The 22,466-nt window shown below is 35.0% G+C and overlaps 2 protein-coding genes across 11 annotated transcripts in view; one reads left to right on the top strand and one right to left on the bottom strand.

Moving 5' to 3' along the window:
- The window catches only part of SRSF11 (serine and arginine rich splicing factor 11), a 44,199-nt gene that overhangs the window by 18,819 nt on the left and 2,914 nt on the right, over nt 1-22,466 (top strand). For 7 of the 10 annotated variants that reach the window (XM_040627138.1, XM_040627139.1, XM_040627136.1 and 4 more), the window contains exons 3-10: nt 2,344-2,477; nt 6,231-6,340; nt 8,306-8,398; nt 9,119-9,168; nt 10,547-10,674; nt 12,695-12,776; nt 17,180-17,311; nt 20,115-20,204. In XM_040627138.1, the coding sequence (XP_040483072.1) occupies nt 2,344-2,477; nt 6,231-6,340; nt 8,306-8,398; nt 9,119-9,168; nt 10,547-10,674; nt 12,695-12,776; nt 17,180-17,311; nt 20,115-20,204 (819 nt within the window). Of the gene's footprint in view, nt 1-2,343; nt 2,478-4,518; nt 4,581-5,053; nt 5,163-5,819; nt 5,937-6,230; nt 6,341-8,305; nt 8,399-9,118; nt 9,169-10,546; nt 10,675-12,694; nt 12,777-17,179; nt 17,312-20,114; nt 20,205-22,466 lie in introns of those variants that run through there. The other 3 variants (XM_040627141.1, XM_040627142.1, XM_040627143.1) reach the window with 3 other exon arrangements.
- Nucleotides 20,215-22,466, bottom strand: part of ANKRD13C (ankyrin repeat domain 13C) — a 94,409-nt gene continuing 92,157 nt past the window's right edge. Inside the window, exon 13 of the mRNA XM_008690726.2 lies at nt 20,215-20,795. Within this exon, the coding sequence (XP_008688948.1) occupies nt 20,791-20,795 (5 nt within the window). The 3' untranslated portion in view covers nt 20,215-20,790. The remainder of the gene's footprint in view (nt 20,796-22,466) is intronic.

The following is a 22,466-nucleotide window of genomic DNA, read 5'->3' as shown; positions in this document are numbered from 1 at the left end:
AAAAAAAAAAAAAAGTGGAAAAATACTGCCACTCTTTACCTAAAGGCAAAAGCATCATATAGGTCTCGCTCTTTCCTATCTTCTCATCAACTGCCCTACCTCATCTATATTAATTCTTAAAGGTAAAGAATAAAAACAAATTTTTAGAAGTAGTACTTGCACAAAATTCTAAGGTATGAAAATTTCAGGCATCAGTCTGAAAGTGAAATTAACATGCTATCTTACTGCATGTGTCTTCTATTAGTAAATTCTGAGAACATAAAAGAATGTGACTATCGGTCCAGATAGTAATGGTTTCAAAAAAGGGTTTGAAGTGGGGAGAAATGAATTATTTAACCTTCTGAGTTGTCTAACTGTGACTGTGTTTTTCATGGTATTTAATTATTAATGTTTTTACCTCCCCACCACTTACAGGTTTGATATAACCAAGTAATAGCTGCAAGTAATAGCTATGAGGTGAATGGATAGAAAAAATATGAATCATTTTAATTGCCAAATTAATAGAAATAACACTGAGCATGTAGGCAGTATTTCCTAATTTTATTTTAAATAGAACTGTTCATTGATATTCTTTAAGAACTTAATATTATAGAGTCATTTTCTTCTTTAGTCAGATAACAGTAGTGTTAAAGAAATGGTAGAGGTCACTTTTTTAGAAATTTAAATGTCTGTTACTTCCCATGATGTTAGGTGTTAAAAATGAAAGATAGCATCATTTTTAAAGAGCTTTTTAAATTATGTGGTAAAAATGTAGATATGTAAGAAAGAGATACAAAGTGCTATAGCTTTCATTCTAAGCTTGCTGAAATGGCATTCTTTCCACTGTATGGGTGCAACATTGTTAAATTTTAGACCGGTGGAGCTTCACATTAAAACAACACTATATCCACATTTAAAAAACACTGTATCCTTTCAAAAACTTTTGGAGGTAAGCTTCCTTAACAAGATGGCTTAGATTCCATTTGGATAGACAGTATTGTCAGCTTTACTTTGAACCTGGATTTGGATCTGTGCTTAGTATATGGGCAGGAAACATTAAAAGTTCCGATGGGTTTGAGTTCTTGGGCTATGTAATAACTTCATGTTAGTGCTCAAATTATGAGGAATATTTTCTTTGCAACAACAAATACCTCTGAAATACCAGTGTAACCAAAACTGATGTGATTACATTTTTATATATACATGAAAATCTAATTTATTAGAAGAGTTAGTGGTAAGCCCTTTTGTAAAGCCATTCAAATTTATTATAGGATTTACCTTTTCATTATTGAATCTAAAGATACAGTTGGCTTGTTTTATTATATAATAAAGCAGTTGTTCTTTACCCTGGGTGCATATTAAAATGGTCATAGAGAATTAAAATAAAGAGGAGGCATTCAGTACATTAAAGATTTTGGTTTAGTTGATGTGGAGTAGAGAACCTGGGTGGTTTTTTTTTTTTTTTTTTTTTACCCCCACTGGTGCTTCTGATATAGCCAGGGATGATGTGATTACTACTGCTGTTAAGGCATTGGTTTTCAGACACTTGGTTTGGAGTTAAGGGAGCAACCTTTGACTTTTATTTAATCTTTCTCTTTCACACAGTTTTGTGGCAGAAATTTGAACCACCCTGTATTTTAAAAAAAACAAAAATCCTGCTCACTTCCTAATCTATCTTACCCTGCCATAGGTTGCATTTTGGCACTTTTTTATCTAGGAAAGCAATTTGCTGAGGGAATTTTTGTATACTAATACTATGGGATACTGTATATCTCCGTGTGTGTACACCTCTTTTGTTTTTTGTTTTTCTGAAGGCAATTATTTATAATGCCTAGGAGTTGTGCTGTAGGTGGAAGAGGACCGCACTTAGTAGGCAGGTCAAGAAAACTCATTGATTGTCAAATAGATGTACTTTCCCACAATATTCTTTTGTCCCTGAAGTAGAAATCTTGTTTTTTACTCTGAATTAATTTACTACTTACCAGTAGTGAAAAGTTTTCTGAACCAAAACTAATTATTTTTACTAGTAATTAAGAATAGCTGGTATTGGTATGGAAAAAATGTTGACACTTTTTTGTGGTCTGCTCAAACTCTGAGATTATAGTTTCAGACTGTTTTTAACTTGATACACTGTTAAGTGTATAAACAGTGATTGTTTTTGTCTACACGCAGTTTGTGAGTTCATTGGGCAGTACCTTATTTGAAATGTCATTTTCTTTTTAAGTGGTGAACTAAAGTAACACATGTGGTATATATTTTTATCTGCCTATCTTACTTTTGGAATGCAAGTGTTGGTTTGTCATACGTTTATGTTTTAGCTGATATTCTTTTTCTCTTTTTTTATGTTATTTGTTTACTTTTCAGTGATTCACCTTTGCCAGTCTCATCCCGTGTCTGCTTTGTTAAGTTCCATGATCCGGATTCAGCAGTTGTGGCACAGCATCTGACAAACACTGTATTCGTTGACAGAGCTTTGATAGTCGTACCATATGCAGAAGGTTTGTGCTTTGTTTAACTACCTATGAGGGCATCCTATGATGACCATCTACCTCAGTATAGTTTTAGAGTGAGCATTAGTAGCATGTTAGACATTTAAGCTATTAACATTTTGAAACCCTTGTTATACTGCAGTCCATATTTTTACTTGCAGATTTTTTTTAATTCTAAAAATTAGAAATCAGACCTGTTTTTATAAGATATTTAACTTTTTGCCTTCTTTTAAAGCATTTTAAGTTCATTAAAACCATATGCCTGATTTTAATTTTTTAAGATATATACACTTAGTTAATTTAATGTTGAGTTCTATGAAAAAGTCCTGAAGGTGAATGGTTCACTCCATAAACATTTACATAGAAACCTTCAAATAAATGCATGATGTTATTTCTGTTTTGAATAAATGACTAGGTTAGTTATATTTACGTAGTGCTTCCTCTCACAGATAACTTTAAAAAAATATCCCACGTTGAATTCCAGTATACCAAGGGTTGCAATGATTTTGGTTTTTATGAAAGTTCAAGATTTCCTGTAGCTTAGGTGCCGGATGGGCACTGGGTGATTTGTTTTTATGCCAAATTTTCTTGTTCATTCTTGCTATATTTTCTAGATATCTCTAAATAATAAATTCTTCTCTCTGTTATTTGTGTGTGTGATTTTTGTAGTGGAGAAGGCAAATGCAAAACTCTTCCAGATGACTGAAAAACAGTGGGTCCTCTGCAGCTACAGGGGATTCTAGACATTAACTAAAGGCCAGCAAGCACTCAAGTCCCCCAAGTGTTTTCCTGGTGTAACCATTTGTTAACTACATTTTCTCTCTTTTTACATTTTAGGCTGTTAAAGTAATTTGACAGAAAAATAATGAGCAGGGTTTTGGGATCTAAAAAAGCCACTGTGACAAGACAGCACTATATTAATTCCACTTTGTAAAATTTTCTGAAACATATTTTATAATTAGTTTGTTCCCAATGTACTGTTACTTTATTTGCTTTTCGGTAACTATAAATTTTGATCAAAGAAATCACTGAAATATAAAATTACTGGATTTTAAGCTAATTAACATATATGCTGACCAGAATTTAAATACTTTCCCCTTAATGAACTGGTCAGTGGAAGCAGAATTTCGATATTGTTAACTTTAGATGCTATCTCAGATCTTTGAATACCAGTGTGAACATTTACACCATGCCTTGTAAAAGTTGTGAAATGTCTAGTCCTTAAAACTTAGAAAAATTGCCTTTGTGGTTTTCTAAAGAAATTAAGTTGCATTCATAGATGGATTAAGGCATGCTATATAATAATAGTACATTTATCTCTGGGATATTAAAGTGTGTGAGCCCTATTTTTAAGGTTTTAAAATATATATGCTGATAAACGTTTGAGTTAGTGTGTTTTGATTAAGCAATTTCTTTTATATCAGTGTGCCTGTTGTAGGATAAGATATATCACCAAGAGAAAATTTACAGAATTCAAATTTAGGCTAAGTAAAATATAGTTTTTGAAACAAAGTTCAGATCATGTGAGTAATGTGCCAAACTTTAGTTAGGCTTTAAATTTAAAGAATTCTTATTGGCTAAGTATCTTAGTTCCCAAGTCCTGAACATAATACAGTATATCATATAACTGGCTTTTATAAGTATTTTTAGACTATAGTAACCATTCTAGATCTGTTTTGTAAATGAAATGTTTAGGAATGTATATAGAATTACAGAAATATTTAGTTCCAGAATCTATTTTTGGTTTATTTAATTATTGGTATGGTATGCTGTATTAATGTTACCACTGCTAAATAACTGATGTACTCAATCCCTTTGTCACCATTCACCCTAGTTTTAGCTCTACACTTTGGTGTTGGCTCTTGGTCAGTGTTTTAGAACAATAGACACAAAGTCTACGGTAAGGCATAGTCTTAATTGGTAAAACTGAGATAGCTGGATTTGGAAGGAACTCTTAATAGTAATGGATTTGGGGGTTATTTAGGTTCCTTGGTTAATGTTTGTTTCTTTTGTCTGTTTCTTTTTCTTTCATTTCTACACATTCATGCAGTATTTCATGGTTCTATCAAAGCAGCAGTAAAAAAAATACTCTTGACGCATGAAAATTAACTGGTGAGGGGCCTCATTGCTATTTTTAAATTGTAGTTTTATTTTTAAATAGTCTTTTTTAAATCAGAGGATCAGATGCATGACTTTTTTTTAATGGATGCAGATCTTCTATCAGGTGTCTCACAATAAATTCAAGAGGATTTTAGTTTGCCAGAAATGTTGCAAATGCACTAATATGAGTAAGATGTTGATACTTAATATTATCCTCTTGAAACATAATTTTGCATGCAAAATTATCCCATAATCTTTGTAGGTTTGTTAATATTGATGCATTAATGCCCTATATCTAAATGATCTTCTCCCCCCACCCCTCCATAACTCTTGGTATCTAAATTGATGACAGCTCTGACACAAGCAAGATAACAGTGCTGTGTAGTATACATTTGTTTATATTATCGGCACTTCTCAGTATAGGTGGAAGGAACCATTACCTTTATTTAACAGTGGTTTTTCTTTTTTGTTGTTGTGTTTTACAGTTCTTTTCCCTGGTTCAGCCTGAACTATATACCAGGCCCTGCTGAAAATACCACCCAACAGTTTTCTTCTGCAGCTTATCCAGTTTCTCTTAAGTGCCCTGTACATATTGTATGTTTTATGATGAGATGCAGTTTCTTAATATGTATTACAGAAATACTACTGGTATTTGCAAATATGTAGTTTAATTGTATTATTGAACTCTCATTTTGGGGGCTTGGGCACATTAACAGATTAATCCATCTGTATAGGGCTTTTGCTGTTGGATAGAATTTAAATTGTCTACATAAATATTTGTTTTAGGGCCCTTAGATTTTATCTGAATACACAGATTAGGCTTTAAAAACAGACATACATGTTGTTTTTGGCTTTAGGAGTTTGGCTAAGTTAGCTTTTGAACTGACACTATGTAGCAGCATTTTTGGTATGGTTAGCATGGCACATGTTGGAACATAAAGCATTTTACTATTCAGGTAAGGAATGTGCCATGTTGTTTTACCTATTCTCTCTCTCTCTTACTCACTCACTTTCACACACACATCCTGTGTGTATTCAGAGACCTTCAGAAACATTCATATTCATTTTCATGAGTCAGCAAAAGCCCTACGCTTGATTCCAACAGAATATTTCCTTTACATACTTTCTTCTCTTAATTTTTACAAAATTTGTATGGTAGGTGTAAAAATCATAGTAACTGTACCATATTATTAACCCCTAAATCAAACTTTTTTTGTCTTGTGTATCTTGATTTTTCTGTGTGCTTTATAGTGAAGCAGCCGACACGAGTCGTTGTTCATAAAACAGCTTTTGAAAGTTGAGAGCACACCCCTGGAGAACCGACTGTGCTTGCTTACGTTTGGTTCATGACTTAAAAATCGAGTACAGGTGATGAAATCTTGGCAGTGTTAACAAAAAAGTAGTGTGTATTGTGCTATTTTTTTTTTACTCTAGAAACTTAACCATTTGTAGAGAAAAAGGAAACAAATTTTCACACATTGAAGTTTCATTCTGACATAAAATTAATGATAAATAATCATAGAAGTCAAGCTTTATATTTTAGCGAACATAAGTACTTTCAACAAACTCAGGTGGTGTATCAGGGAGACTTTTTCTGGGTGTTTTTGTGTGTTTTCTGTCTTGCAAAAAAGTGTGTTCTAATGCAAGGATGTTTCTCTGCAGGAGTTATTCCTGATGAGACTAAGGCTTTGTCTCTGTTGGCACCAGCTAATGCAGTGGCAGGTCTTCTGCCTGGTGGTGGACTCCTGCCTACCCCTAACCCTCTTACCCAGGTACTCCTAGTTCCAATGAATTCGTAAAGGGTACAAAGAAGCACAGAATTGTGGATAAACCTAAACATACTTGAGCTTTTTAAGTGCTGTAATGATTAGAGTTCACACAGTGATACCACGTGTTCACAGGATTGTGAAAGGCTGTTTTGTAATCATAAATACTGAAGAAAACCTCTTGGGAAGTTGCATTTTAAGAACATTCTGAAAATCATAAATCTTTTGTATTTGGTTTGCCACTGATTCTCAGAATAACCTATAAGGAACCATGTGGGTGGGGGGATATAGGGCTGGATTCTCATGAGGCATAAGACTTCTGTTGAACATGCCATTAAAAATAGTATATTCGTTTGGACCCAGAAAGAGAATAAGGGTGAAATTCAGGCTTATTGTTTTTTTCTTTCTCGATGCCCTTTGATCTTTTGCTTTTGAGGTTTCAGTTAAGTACATGGCTTGAAATAAAGATGAATTCTTAATAGAGATTTTTAACATGGGGAAGGTGAAAAAAAGTTGGAGAATTTTTTGCTTGGTAATGTTTCTAACCCTGATAGGATGCTGTAAAAAGCATATTGTTTTAGAAATAAAAAGCTCTTCAAATTTCATGTATTCTTATTCAGAGAGATTGTAACTGGTCCTTGAGTGGTTTCACAGGTAGTAGCGAACTGCAAGCCTTAACTAGAATTTATAGCAGCATTTCTTTCTGTTCTATCATTTCACCTGTCTGAATAGTTCTGTTAACTGTTAAGTCAGAAAAAAGGATGAAATCAGGAATTCCCGTCTTTTTGAGTATGACTTTATCTCTTAAGTCCGCATTTTTTACTTACATAATAAGGATCTGGGTAATTTATAGATTGATTCCTTCAATATATAAAATTGTGTAATAACTAAGGTAGATATTTCATAGTGACACTGTTTTAATTGTACTCCATATACAGTTAAAGTACGGAAAGTTTGGTATCTTTCATTTACTAAATATTACTAGAAGCTTGAACAACTTTTAGCACAGTTCTCAGAGAGAAGGTCAGACTGCCTCCAATAGGACTTTGCATGGTTTGCATCTCTTGATTATAGTTATGTCAGGCAGGAGACCCAAAAAAAAAAAAAAAAACAACCCACATGGTAATTTGAATAGGGAAAGTTTAATATAAAGAATTACTAACTAGTAACTGGATATTACTTAGTGGGACTCTAATGAATATACAGTAATTGCAGGTATAAGAAGCAACTAGTACTTCTAGATCTGGGGAAGAAAGAACACGGGAAACACATTAGATGAGGCAAAGTTTGAGACCTCCTTCTAAAAGGATGGATAGTATGGAAGTTCTCTGGGGTGCCCACAGAACTTGTAAGAAGCTGCCCAAGAGGGATGGCTCTGAAACTCACTAAAGAGGTGAAAGCCACTGGGCATCCCACTGCAGTAACAATCAGAAAGTGAACAAAGAAACCGCAGAGGTTAAACTCCTTCCACAGTGTCCTCCTGATTCCCCCTACAGATAAGGCTTAGCATCATGCTAGCTGTCAAGGGGGACATGCTTATAAGGATGCTGCTTTCATTATCACAAAACAGGACGCAAAGAACAGTGGATTTGGAGCTGAGAAGCAACAAATAACAATTGTTGGCACACGAATATATAAATCTTAATGTTTTTCTGATTTCTGGTTTTAGGGATAAATCTAATAAGTGAAAAATGAGGCCATTGTCTATGGCAGGGGTAGTAGGCAAACTATAGCCCTTAGTTCACACCCCCGTTTTTGTTAATTTTGACTTGACAACCATGCCCATTTGTTTATTATCTTTGACTGTTTTCAAGCTGCAGTGGCATATATAGCTGAGTAGTTGCAACAGAGCCCACGTAGCTCGGACTTAAATTAGTTATTATATCGTCCTTTAAACAGGAAAAAATAATGTCACCCTCGTATCAGGAATAGAAATTAAATTTTAAGTAAATAAAATTTGAAATTTTACAGATTGGCGCTGTTCCATTGGCTGCTTTGGGAGCTCCTACTCTAGATCCTGCCCTTGCTGCACTTGGGCTTCCTGGAGCAAACTTGAACTCTCAGGTATAACTTAATACCTTTTAACTTTGAGCTCATTTTTATAATTAAAGAATTTGTTCCATTAACAGTTAAGTTTGCATTTCCAGAATGGGAGATAACTGATTGCTATAGTGTAGTAATAATGTTCTTTTTATGTAAACTTGTTAATGAGAAGTTTAAAAGGTCACTGCATTATTAGCCCCAACATTAAAGAATTTCGTTTTATGGAGTTCAGGGTAGTTTCACAGGAAGCCAATACATCAGTATGTTTGGAGTCAGAGTAAACTCATGAAAGGATGGGAACGTGGGTTCAAAATTTGTTTTCTTGTTACCCATTTGGACATTTTTGTTTTCTCTTATTGTTATTTGGCTAAACTTTTTTCTGAAGTCCTTGCTTTGTGGAAAGATTTTATTATGCTGCCTAAGCACTTGGGAGTTTTGCTTTACACATTTCTTTGAAATGTTACCTCCTCAGGAAGTCTCAAAGTAAGCAGGAGGTAACTGTTGTATAAAACCTAGACTTTTCAGCTGATAATAATCATATTTAACTTACTAAAGCAGCTCAGCTTAATATGATGTGTTTCACTGGCATTATATTTCTGTTGGTCATCAGTGTGCCTAAAATAATGTTACTTTTTGTCAGCTGGCCAGGTTGTCCTAAGGCAATTCAACATAGTGAAAAAATAAAATAGCAGTTGATTTATTTTATATATTCTCACTGTTGTTATATTTTTGTTTTTGCAGTCTCTTGCTGCAGATCAGTTGCTGAAGCTTATGAGTACTGTTGATCCCAAGTAAGGATTTTTTCTGTGTTTCCATTGGGTGATACGGATATAGTATGTGAATGTCTGGAGAAGTTAGTCTTTGATAGTTAAAAAGAAAGTTATTTCAAGTTATACAATACATAATTCTGTTTTCTTGAAACAAGGATAAAAATTCAGAGGTAAGCCCATCTATAAAGGGTTTGTTTCACTGTAAGTTGAGTCTTTCTGAACAGTTGTGAATATCTTCTGCCAGGATGACAGGAAAAGAGCTAAATGTTATCTTTAGTTGAGTCGTTTGAAAATGTATATATACTGAGTACCTACTATAAGCTTGTACCTTTATAGCATTTATACTTCAGAAAGGGAGACATTATTTAAATATAGTAAAGTATGTGCATCCAACAAGAAGTAGTACACAGGGGCTATGGGAACTTACTACAGGGAGAACTTACTAAGATCAGAGAGGCTGAGCCTGGGGCATGAATAGCAGTCAAGGAGACAGAAGTGAAGGAAACACTATCCCAGAGCAAAAGACTAGTAGTACATGTCACATAATACCAACATCTTTTTTTAGGTGCTTTGAAAAGTTCTCTTTGTGCTGTAACTGTTACATTCTCTAGTTGATACATAACAAAGTATAATTTCTTGGTATATTAAATTTGAACTTAATGCTTTTCCTGCTTGGTGAAATTCACTATAAACAAGTGAGAGAACATGGGGGGGAGGGAGAACAGAATCATTTGACTGTAGTAGTTAGTACCTTTTTTCTTAAAAATTAGCTGATAAAATCTTAGCCTGTACCTACTACCCAGCGTGTAACACCAGTACAGTTGAAATTCCCTCTGTACTCATTCTTGTTTACATTGCCCTTTCTCCACAAATAATTAACTATCTTATATTCGTTGTCTATAATTTTTTTCACATGTATAAACCTTTAAAGGTCCATCTTTCCAGTCAGCAATTTCATGAGTAACTTTGGTGTGCCATTGGCCTCTGCCTCATTTTCTGTCCATCTGCAACCTTACAAGTAATACTCTTCCCCAGCAAAATTCTGCTGTAGAAAGTTTTTAAGTCGTATGAAGGAAAGTTCTATTAATCAGAAATCTTCAGCATCTGCATATTCCCAGGTACTAGCATTTCTCAACTTGTGTTTATGGAAAGTTAATGGATGTTCGGCAAAATAAAATAGGTATTTTTCTTATTCCAGGTTATCTCTTAATCTTTAAAATGCAGATTGTAAATATTGAAAAGGATACTGTACTGTATGGTAAAAAATTAACATGAAATCTCCCCTTTTTCAAGTAGCATCTTACTAAAATGATGATAATATGAAACATTTACACATTTATTTGTAATACTGTTGTGCATCTTAAAATACTTCAGATCTCAATTCTTGGTTCTATTTCAGGTTGAATCATGTAGCTGCTGGTCTTGTTTCACCAAGTCTGAAATCAGATACCTCTAGTAAAGAAATAGAGGAAGCCATGAAGAGAGTACGAGAAGCACAGTCCCTAATTTCTGCTGCTATAGAACCAGGTAAAATATAGGCAGTTGTGTTGAATCCTAAGCTATATGATTGTGGACGAAAATGATTATTGCATAAGTTTGGGAATATGTTGAGTAATACTATAATCGTTTTTTAATTTTCCAAATTCTGATAAAAGATCATGTAAGAGAGTGATCCTGGGTGAGGGGAGGGAACATGTCACCTGGACATAATTTGAAAATATCTGGAGATACTTAATTGTCGTGCTGGTACCACGTGCATCTCCAGCAGGTAGAGGATCAGGATGTTAGCTAAACATCCTACACGGCGCCCTACCCCCATCCCGCAAAGAATGATGCATTCCTTAATAGTAGTGCCTGGATGTATGTTTGCCTATGTTGGCATAGCCTAATTGATTTTAGTCTTTTATTTGACCTAGAGAACCTACTAAAGATGCTTCTGTTAAAACACTGTTTAAAGAAAAGGAAATAGTTAAAAATAGTACCTTAGGGGCGCCTGGGTGGCACAGCGGTTAAGCGTCTGCCTTCGGCTCAGGGCGTGATCCCAGCGTTATGGGATCGAGCCCCACATCAGGCTCCTCTGCTATGAGCCTGCTTCTTCCTCTCCCACTCCCCCTGCTTGTGTTCCCTCTCTCGCTGGCTGTCTCTATCCTGTCGAATAAATAAAATCTTTAAAAATAAAAAAAAATTAAAAAAAAATAGTACCTTAGTCTTTGCAGATGGTCTTTTTGAGGTGAAATGAATGGTTATCCTATTGTCTTGACTGTATAGATTGGGTGTTTGGTCCTGGATTATTTTTCCCCCCATTAAATAATCTTTTACTAATTTTTCACTTCTATTTCTTAATAAATGGGAAGGTTTTAGTTATGTATAGTATTAGTATTAGTATAGTATTAATGATTATAAGTATAATGTTGGATAAATTAATACCAAGTGCTTTATGTCTGTTACTTAATCAACAGAATTAATTAGTCCAAGGCCCCAAGGCAAGCAGTAGGAGCTTTAGATACGCAGCTGGATGTATGTGACTCCAAAGCTAGAACACCGTGCTGTAACTTTTTGTTTTCATTGAAAACTAATAACTGGAAATACTAAAACTGGTTTATTTATGAATTCCCCTCCCCCCAAGATTTTTGTTAATTTATTATTAATATTGATATTTGCAATAAATTGAATCCTGTTAGTGAAATGATCTAAATGTGAAAGAAGAACTCATTTTCTCTTTGATTGTAGATCACGCGTGAAGAATGCAACGGCTTTATTTCCCCCTAAATCCCAAGTTAAAGGAATTAACTTACGTATCATTTAAAAAGTAGAAAATGGGAGTCAAATCATCTAGATCTGTCTCCTAACTTACAGAATTGAAAATTGGGAAGAAGAGGAGGTTCAGACAGATTAAGAATGAGAGCTAGCTTACTAAAACTCAGTTCTGTCGCAGAGTATAGTGAGAACAGTGAATGAGTCATGACTTTCTGGAACTGAAGGCCAAATATTGAGCCTGTTTATCAGCCACTTTAACATAAATATACAGGAATTTATTTAGCAGAGGAGCATAGACTTAAGTGGTAAAGAAGGAACATTTTAACAGACCAAGAATTTAAAATGTGTCTATTTCTGTTTGTTATAAATCTGTTAAATATATTTATCTTACAGTTAAGTGCTGGTTGGGGAGATATTAATACATAACACATGAAAATAAAGTTTTAATCTGGGTGAATTATAGCTGTATTTGGGAAAGTAGAACCTGGGAATGGACAAAGGGACTCCTCATTTAGAAACCTATAAAGAATGAAGGATAATCCTTTTCATAGATTGTTATGGACAGCCTTCCAAGTCTGGTACAAATGAAATAGTCAATGGAAACTTTGGCTAGTTGAAAATTAGATGTGTAATTTGGATCTACCGAAAGCCTAGAAAAAAGGACCATATAACATTTAAGGATGATATATAAAATATGAAAATTAAGATGATAAAGAATTTCTTAGAATAACTCCTGAATGGGAGTTATTTGATGATTTCTAAATTGAGATTCATTTTTTTTTAAATCTAGATAAGAAAGAAGAAAAACGAAGGCACTCAAGGTCAAGATCACGTTCTAGGAGGAGGAGGACTCCCTCATCTTCTAGGCACAGGTTAGATTGATTGTTGTTGGTAGTTAATTGTACCTTAGACAAAGGTAATATCTGTATCTCATATCCTTCTTAATTTTCTGTCTGTTAACCTACTTAGCGCTTGGTTAAAGTGTGTTTCAGTGACTGTTGCTATTAGCAGCGTGTGTGAGTTCATGTGTGTATACATGGAGAAAAGGTATGGGCTAAATAGACGATCGGTACTTTAAAACTCCAAAATCCGGGGATGGAAGGAAGGCACTGGGACTGGAGCATTAAATTGAGTTAGTACTACGGAAGAACACTAGACTTGAAACTTTTGACTTGAATTCTAATTCTAACTTTTCACTAGACTCTTGAGACTTAAGTTGGAAGGTCATAATGCAACTTACGGCTTACCCATCTAATAAATGAATATTTGTAAATGACGACTTGCTGTTCTTTTGGTAATATCACCACACATCTTATCTGAAACTCTTTAAGTATTAGGAATCTGTCATGTTCACAGTGGTGGACTCAGGTGTTTTAAAATTTAATTTTCTCTTAAAAGCTCAGATCTTACCGTTGGCAACAAGTTTGTTTTTCTTGAGATGATAGGCTTCGTGCATTTTTTCAAGAAAATGTCTGCCAGTACTGTAGTCTGAACACCCAGTTTGTCATACTTGTTTTTTCAAGTAAAATGTTATTTCATGGGAAAAGCAGTTAGTTAAGCTTGCAACTCAATCACACAATTGTGTTCCTTGATAATGATAGTCACTGAACTTTAATTAATATGAGAAGTGATTTATGCATTCATTGCACAGAACATTGCTTTAAGGGACTAGAGTTAATATTTACTACTCAGTAATACTATGTTAATAGCATTTAAAGAACCAGATTTAATAAAATTAATAATCTTTACTGCTTCATCAAAGACCTCTTTAGTGAAAATGGCATTTTTTTGTTTTTTTTTCTTTTGCTGCAAATGCCAGTGAAGAATACAGGTGACTACTAGGGCAGTTCAGTTCCTGTTACCTTGATCTTTGCTAAGAAGATGCCAATCCTCTGACACCATCATAGCTTTTGCACTATTAGTTCAAATATCAACACAGTGGAAAGGGCAAATAATATCTTGGGTTTTTTTTTTTTTTTGAAAATAATTTTGACATATGGATCCCATGACATTGTCAGGTCACTTCAGTCATTTCATTAGACAAGTCATTTCATAAGTCGGCTTGGCTGCTATAATAGAATACCATAGGCTCAGTGGCTTACAAACAACAGAAATTAATTTCTCACAGGTCTGGAGGCTGGGAAGTCCAAGCTTGCGGTCTTGGCAGATTAGGTATTTAGTGAGGACCCTTGTTTATAAGTCTTTTCACTATATCCTCACATGGAATGGGTAAGGGGTTTAGATGTCTTTCATAAGGTCATTAATCCCACGAAAGCTGCACTCTCATGACCTAATAACCTCCCAAAGGCGCCACCTCAGTATTATCACATTGGAAATTGGGTTTCACATAAGAATTATGGAAGGGGGACAAAATTCAGTCTATAGCAGAATGTTACAGGGCCTCCCATCTTCCCCCAGCCTGTCTCATTCCTAAAGATGTCTTTCAAAAAACTAAGTCTGAATCTTGTCACAGCCTTGTTAAACTTTGAGGAGCACCCTTATTGGCCTTAACAACATGGTAAATAAAGCCTTAGAATGGCATTCAGGTTTCCTTACTTCTCAACCCAGTTTATTTTTCCACACTGGTCGTTTACCACTCCAAAACAGTAAACTACAGTAGTATTTGCCTGAACATACATATTCTGTACGCTTCCGTGTTTTCGCTCATACTGTTCCTTTCTGCTAATGCTCTTTCCCACATCTTCATCTGCACCCGAGGAACCTCCATTTTGTTTGCTTGCTCAAGATCAGCTAAAATTTTCCTCTTACGTGAGATATTGGTACTACTTATAATCCTGATTTTCCAGGACTATGCTCTTATAGTTTAACACTTAAAAGGTTTGAGAACCCACATCCTTTTTTCTGTATATACCAAGTGGATACTAGTGTTCTCAGATTTTAATTTGAATTACTTTAATACAACCAGTGGGAAATAACAGTGAAACATTTATTTCCTTGAACAAAGTGTTTTTGGACGCTTGTAATAATACATTATAACGGAGAATTATTATGGGTTGTAGTATCTTAAGCATGTTGGCATGTAAAATTACCATTACTTTCAACAAACTTTGAATATACTAATTTCATATATTTTTCTGATTTTTTTAAGAGTTCATATAAACTAAAAAAAAAAAAAGCTCATATAAACTAATAAGTTAAAGTAGCTCTGCAGCACGTTACTCTTAAAAAAATAACTGTTTGAGGACCTTATAGTGAATAGGTGGATGTGGTACCTCTGCTTATGAGATATCTGAAACTATTTTATATTATTTTGTTTAGAAAGAAACTGTAAGAATGTGCTTATGATTTATTGTTTCTATATCTGTTTTTTGTGTATATATTAAAGGTAGGAAAAATGAGTAACTCAGTTTAGCTAAAATGATTGTCCACTTAAAGTTTTCTTTAAGCCAGAATCCTCTAAAGATGAGTAGTGCTTAATTCTAATAACATAAATTTTTATTTTCCAGAATTCTTTTTAACTCTTAAGAAGAAAGTGATGATTCTGATACTTTATATAGAGTCTCTATCACCCAAAATATACTATTAGTACCTTCTTCTGAAGTCAGGCACTGTAGTAATTGCTCAAGAGTGTAGTGTTGAATAAGATGGACAAATTTAATCCCCTTTTTATGAAGCTTACAGAAAGGTTAAGTAAGCATTACATGAACATTTCCTAGGCTATAGACATGTTACTGAGAGGGATTGTTTTAGTAGTTTCCATGTATGGTCAAAAATAGGAAATGAAACATAACATAATAAAAAATTATTATTTAAAAAATAGGAAATGATTAAAATGAAAGTTATTGAATTCATTAAGATACTAGTGATCGGTTTTGAAACAGTGGTTTTAGAGGAGACAGCAGAAGCCGTATTAGCATATTAGTAAGAGGAAAGAAAGAAGTCAGTAGTTCGTTTATACACCTATACTAAGGCACTGAGCTGAACTTCCTAATTTCATTTTAAATAATAAATATTCGTAATATAGGTGCTGTTATTTTTAAGTAATAGGCTGAAGGAATGCTCTCCATTTGCAGGCTTTTAAGTGAGATTTGGACATAAAACTTTATCATTTCTAAAGTGTCTATCCTTTGGGCACCTTAAATAAGTGAACACAAAAAGTTTTAGACTATATTAGAAGTTTTCCATAGAAACAGGTTGAATGGTCCTTAGAAGTTAAATGATAAAAGTCTTAAGCAGAGGATGCAGTTTATTTTTGATTATTCTTAAAAGAGAATAAAATATAAAAAGAGGATCAGTGACAACATCAAAAAGTTAATTGTGCTTAAGTCCTGGAAGAGGAAGTGTATAGGATTTGGGGGAAGAGGTGAGAAGAGGGCGCAGAGGGAAACACTTCTGTTACATGACAGGAAAGGGATGATCATGTAGAGATAGTGTAAATGTTGAGGGGAAATGAGAGTAAAAGAGGCAGTTCGTGCTGAGTTGTGTATATCTGTGTAGGGCCACATTGCTTGATTTCTCTCAAGTTGTAAATCAAAGAAAATAATATTTCAGAACAATTAGAAATCACAGAGAGCAACAACACACTAAGTGGTTTCCATTTATAAAATGAGAATAATAATAGTGCCTACTTGACAGGCTTATGAGAATAAGTATTTGTAAAGCATGTAGTAAGCAAACGTAAGTATTTGGTAATTGATAAATAGATTTAAACTACAGTAGTGAGGAATCACATAAGACACATGCTGAAATTCTAGATAGTTGTGGAATATGATGCAAATGAATCAGATACTTTTTATTTTCCTTCATTCTCTAGTATGATTTTCAGGTTCAGAGTTGTAGTGTCAGGGCATAGAACTATTTTGACAGGTTGAGATGGAAAGGTGAGAAATTCTAGGTGTTACAAAGTATTAATTTCTAAGGTATCAAAGATGCCTAGGGGCTCATAGGGTGGCTCAAGTCAGTTGAGAGTCTGATTCTTGGTTTTGGCTCGCATCATGATCTCAGGGTTGTGGGATTAAGCCCTGTATCAGGCTACAGGGTCTCCTTGAGAGTCTCTCTCCGCCCTCCCCCCCCACCCCCGCCCATTTGGTCACTCTCGCTCCTTAAGATAATAAAATCTTAAAAAAAAAAAAAAAAAAAAAAACAACTTGTATTTATGGACTAAGGAAATAATAGCAGCTGATAGGAAATGACCCCCACTTATTGATAGCTAACCCATATATCTGAATCATTTGTCTGATGCTGAGTGAAACAGTCCACAGAGCTAGTCTTTCTAACTTTATATATGTGTATTGGCTTTCTTTCGCACTATTAGGCGGTCAAGAAGCAGATCAAGAAGGAGATCACATTCTAAGTCAAGGAGTAGGCGACGATCCAAAAGTCCAAGACGGAGAAGATCTCATTCCAGAGAGAGAGGTAGAAGGTCAAGGAGCACATCAAAAACCAGGTATACAGTAGACCATTGACTTTGGGTGGGAAGACAAATTTTAGAGTTCCCAAGACCCTAAGTACAGGCTACTTAATGACAAAAGAGGTGATAAAAGGAGATATAGGGCTACATTGGAGAAGGAACTATTTAAAGTTGGAAGAGGCTGGCGTTTGTTTTCTTGGTCTCCCTTGTAAACTTTAGGTTTCTCCTTATAACTGAAAACCAAGATACGATTTCTTTGTAGTAAAAATTCATACCTCTCCTACTATGTTCTTTGTTTCCTTCTTTCCACTCAGCCCTGCTAAGGGTATAGTGCTACCACCATTCCTTATGGTATGCTGAAGAGTTTATGGCAGCCAGCCATGCCTTAATTCACCTTTATAAATCCCATTATCAGCACCTTATAAACATTGATTAAGAATTACTATATGGCAGGGGCGCGTGGGTGGCTCAGTCGTTAAGCGTCTGCCTTCGGCTCAGGGCGTGATCCCAGCGTTATGGGATCGAGCCCCACATCAGGCTCCTCTGCTGGGAGCCTGCTTCTTCCTCTCCCACTCCTCCCCCTGCTTGTGTTCCCTCTCTCATTGGCTGTCTTTCTCTCTGTCAAATAAATACAATCTTTTAAAAAAAAAAATTACTGTACGGCAAACACTGAACCATACTTGGAGAGTCTCCTGTCCTATGATTTGGAATGAGTAGAAGGTTAAAGTTAGTTGAGGATTCACTAAACAAACATCGTACCTTAACATTGTATTTTGGCTTAAACATGCATTCATTCAGTAGTCAGTCTTTTTCATATAGGGCCAAACCCTTTTAAATTAATATGTAGTCTTGAGTAACATTTACCAAGTCATTGTTTTTTCACTTGAACCACCTTTACAGTGACAAGAGAACTATCACTTTTTAAAAGTGCCAGAATTTTATTTTTTTTCTCATTTATAGTTGTCAGAAGCATACAGTTTCACAATGCTTTTTTTTTTTTTTAGCGACTGTCCTTATCTCTTCTTAAAATGTTTGCCTAATTTTCTAGAAGCAGACCTTTTATTTTATACTATTTATTATGCATTTGTGTAAATAACAAGGACAGCTGGAATCCAAAACAGTTTATTCTCGGTGAGCATGTAACTCAACTGGGAACAAAGGTTTGGGGGGTAGCTTTGAGTATTCAGCCTATAAGGAGGTTTTAGTTACTCTATTTTATAGGGGGAGTCATCTTAATCCAGTTGGTCAAACAAACTGGCATATTGAAAAACAAATATAAGCATTCTTTCCCTCAAGGAACTTTTCTTACACAGCAGGGGTTAATTACCAAGGGAGGCTCATTGCTAGTAGTGTTGGAAGAGAATTAATTGAGAAGTGACTGAGTATTAAATTTTGATAGATTTGACTGCACTTAGGAGCATGGTTTGAGGTAGAGAATGTTTACAAAGTTAGCATAAATTCTTGGAATGGCAAGTATTTTGGTCTGGGGGTGCCGAGAAATAAGGTCAAAAAAGTGTAAGGAGACAGGTGACACACAGAGGGCTGTGTTGTTCCCACTAAGTTCGTCCCTGATCCAGGAAGCATTGGGAAGAGATGGAAAAGTTATGGAACAGGGAGTTCCTCTTTTCAGATTTTTACTTTGAAAAGATTCTGTTGGGGATCAATTTGTGGAAACATGACTGAGTCTCCTTGAGGGACTGTTACAGTAATCAGAAATTAGAGAGAAAGACTTGAACGAAGAGGGGGTGACTGATGAAGCAACGTGACCAAAGAAGGGAAGGACAGAAATAGGAACTATAGGGATTAGCTCAGAAAAACAAGAGGAATACTTTAATCTCTCCGATTAGCGTTGAGGATAGGTAGTATGTATATGTTATGGGAGTGAAGGACTCCTCATTCAGCAAATACATTGATTACCTTTCCCCCAGAGTCTTGAGGAGAATGGTAATCTAAGAGGAAAAAATGCTGTAGGAAATAAAAGTAAATTTACAAGAATCTATAAAAGATTTAGAATTGAAATATGTATAGTAATGGTCCATTGTGATGGGGTATTTTTCTGATAGCACTGAATAGCATAGAATATGTAACAGGAAAAAAAGTAGAAGGTTGGCTTGGTCCATGGTAAAGCTTAACCATATGGGGTATGTGCTTTGGAAGAACATGGGTAATACTGATCATTAAATTTGAAAGCAGTTTGTGGGTTCTGGCCAAAGCAGTTTGTGGGTTCTGGCCTGACAGTAGAGGGCACAGAGTCATGGTGAGTGGGGAAATTGGTAATCAGCTGCGAGAAGGGGTGTTGAAGAGCCTGGAGACAATTATTAAAAGTATTGGTGTGGGGATGCCTGGGTGGCTTAGTCGGTTAAGCATCTGCCTTCGGCTCAGGTCATGATCCCAGAGTCCTCGCATGGGTCCGCATCAGGCTCATTGCTCAGCAGGGAGCCTGCTTCTCCCTCTACCTGCCACTCCCCCTGCTTATGTGTGTGCGCGCTCTCGCTCGCTCTCTGACAAAGAAATAAAATATTTTTAAAAATAAAAAATAAAACTTGGTGTTTATTGCCAGACATATACCAAGAAATTGTACAACATCCTATATTATTTTTCATCACATAGTCTGTTTTGCTCTATTGGAGAGAAGTTTTATGTGGAATAGCAGGAGAATCGTTTTTTTTTTTTAAGTAATTTACCACAAATATGCCACTTAAACTATTACTACAGTTTCTATAAGAATATATTTTAAGAATGGGATTAAATCTCACTGTGCTTTTGTTTTTATTTGTAGTTCCTATATTTATATTAGCTGAATCTTGTAATGCATTCGTAAATTGTGTTCATTTATTAGAGACAAAAAGAAGGAAGACAAAGAAAAGAAACGTTCCAAAACACCACCAAAAAGCTATAGCACAGCCAGACGTTCCAGAAGTGCAAGCAGGTAAGTCGCGTTGTGAGCTCTTGGCACCTTTCACAACTTTGTAAGAATAACAGTAGGCCGTGAGCATTGAATGTTTTCCAGTACGTAGGTACATACTTCAGCATTGAAGTTTTTTAAAAGCAATTTGTGAAGAATAATCTAAGTTCTTTTTACTTAATATTTATGGTGTTATATTTGAAATGACATGGAATTCAACAGAGATCAGTTTTTATTTTTGCTGTATACATTTCATATCCTGATTTGGTTTGTTGGTTAAGTTTTAATGGCTAATATATGCTGAATTACTGCATTAAATTCATTTTGTTATAGTAAGTCATGTTTAAAATATCTGCGTATATAGTCATTTATTGATAAAATGAGAGCCCATATAAGTTCCGCTTTGTGTCATTCTAGTCATTGTGTCTTGAATCTGCCACAGTGAAAATTCGGTATTGCAACTTTACTCCACAGAAAATACATTTTTCACTCTTAATGTGGAATTCATATGCTAGTAGTAAAGGTGACTACCTCCGTTTTCTTCCAGTCTCATTTACACATGTCTTGCTTCAGTATTCTTTAATCTTGATGTTCAGATTCACTAGGAGGCTCACACTGTATATAAAAAAAAAATTCAGTGAATGAAAGACCTAAATATAAAAGCTAAAACTAAAACCTGCTAGAAAAACCATAGAATTAAATAAATCTTTATGGCCTTGAATTTGGCAGTGGTTTCCTGAATGACACCAAAAGCATAAGCAACACGAGAAACATGAACTGGAGATCATCAGTAATAAAAACATGTGCTTCAGAGAATACTATCAAGAAAGATAATCCAGAGTGCTAGAAGATATTTGCAAATTATATATAAGCTAAAAAGGAATTTGTTATCTAGAACATAGGAAGAATCATAACCAAGTATAAAAATGAGCAAAGGATCCGAATTGACACTTCATCAAAGATAAGCAAGTGTCCAGTAAGCTCATGAAAAGATGTTCAGCATTAGTCATGAAGGAAATGCAAATCAGAACCACTTCACACCCACTTAGGATGGTTATATTAAAAAAAAAACAGGGGCGCCTGGGTGGCTCAGTCGTTAAGTGTCTGCCTTCGCGAAGCTCACGGTGTGAGATCTAGCCCACATTGGGCTCCATGCTCCGCTGGGAGCCTGCTTCTTCCTCTCCCACTCCCCCTGCCTGTGTTCCCTCTCGCTGGCAGTCTCTCTCTGTCAAATAAATAAATAAAATCTTTTAAAACAAAACAAAACAAAAAAACACAAAAAACATGATAATTAGTGATTGGTGAGGATGTGGAGAAATTAGAACTGTGTACATTGCTGGTATTAATGTAAAATGGGGCAGATACTTTGGAAAAAACATTTGGCAATTCCTTAAAAAGTTAGAATTTCTTGACACAGCAGTTTCATTCCTAGGGATATAGCCAAGAGAAGTGAAAACGTGATGTTCACACAAGAACTTCTACGCTCATGTTTATATAGCAGCATTGTTCATGATAATCCAAAAGTCAACCCAAATGTCCATTAACTAACATGGGTAAACAAAGTATATTCATACAGTGGAATATTATTCAGCAGTAAAAAGAAATAAAATGTACTGATAGATGCTGTAATATGGATGAGCCTTGAAAACGTTGTGACGGATGAAAGCCAGTCACAAAGTACCACATATTGTATGATTCCATTTATACGAAATGTCCAGAATAGGTAAATCTATAAAGACAAAATAGGTTAGTGGTTGGTGTGAATAGCTAAAGGGTCTGGGTTTCTTATCAGGGTGACAGTTTCTTAAAAGTAAATATATAAACAAGAAAACAAAACTAGATGTGAGTGCTTCAGGAAATGCCAAACCAGGTCTACAAAATATATAGCTAACAAAGGCGCATAAAAGATGGGATGAGCAGCATATATTTTCTTACCTTGAAAACTAGAGGCATTTTTATTTTTTATTTTTTGCTATTGCTTCACTTAATGTACTTATTTATAAGCACCTTACCTACTTAATTATTGGATTATTCCAAGTTAAGGCATATTCTGTTTTTATTATATACTTACTGTGTTTGCAGTCGTGCTACAATCTATACAGGGACACAGAAATATAAAAAATCTCTTTCACCTAGGGTATTTTGAGTTTGGTTACACAGAGCAGTAGCAAAAAGTAGGAGGTATACAAACTTGAAAAACGTAACATTTGATGAATGAAAAGTTGTGTGTGATATTTCTGGCAGGGGCGGTTCCCTAGGGCTAAGAGTTAAAGAAAAAGCTTTTTT

Source organism: Ursus maritimus, unplaced genomic scaffold, assembly GCF_017311325.1.
Source record: "Ursus maritimus isolate PB19 unplaced genomic scaffold, ASM1731132v1 scaffold_12, whole genome shotgun sequence".
NCBI lineage: Eukaryota > Metazoa > Chordata > Mammalia > Carnivora > Ursidae > Ursus > Ursus maritimus.
This window is presented reverse-complemented; position numbering and strand designations above follow the sequence as displayed.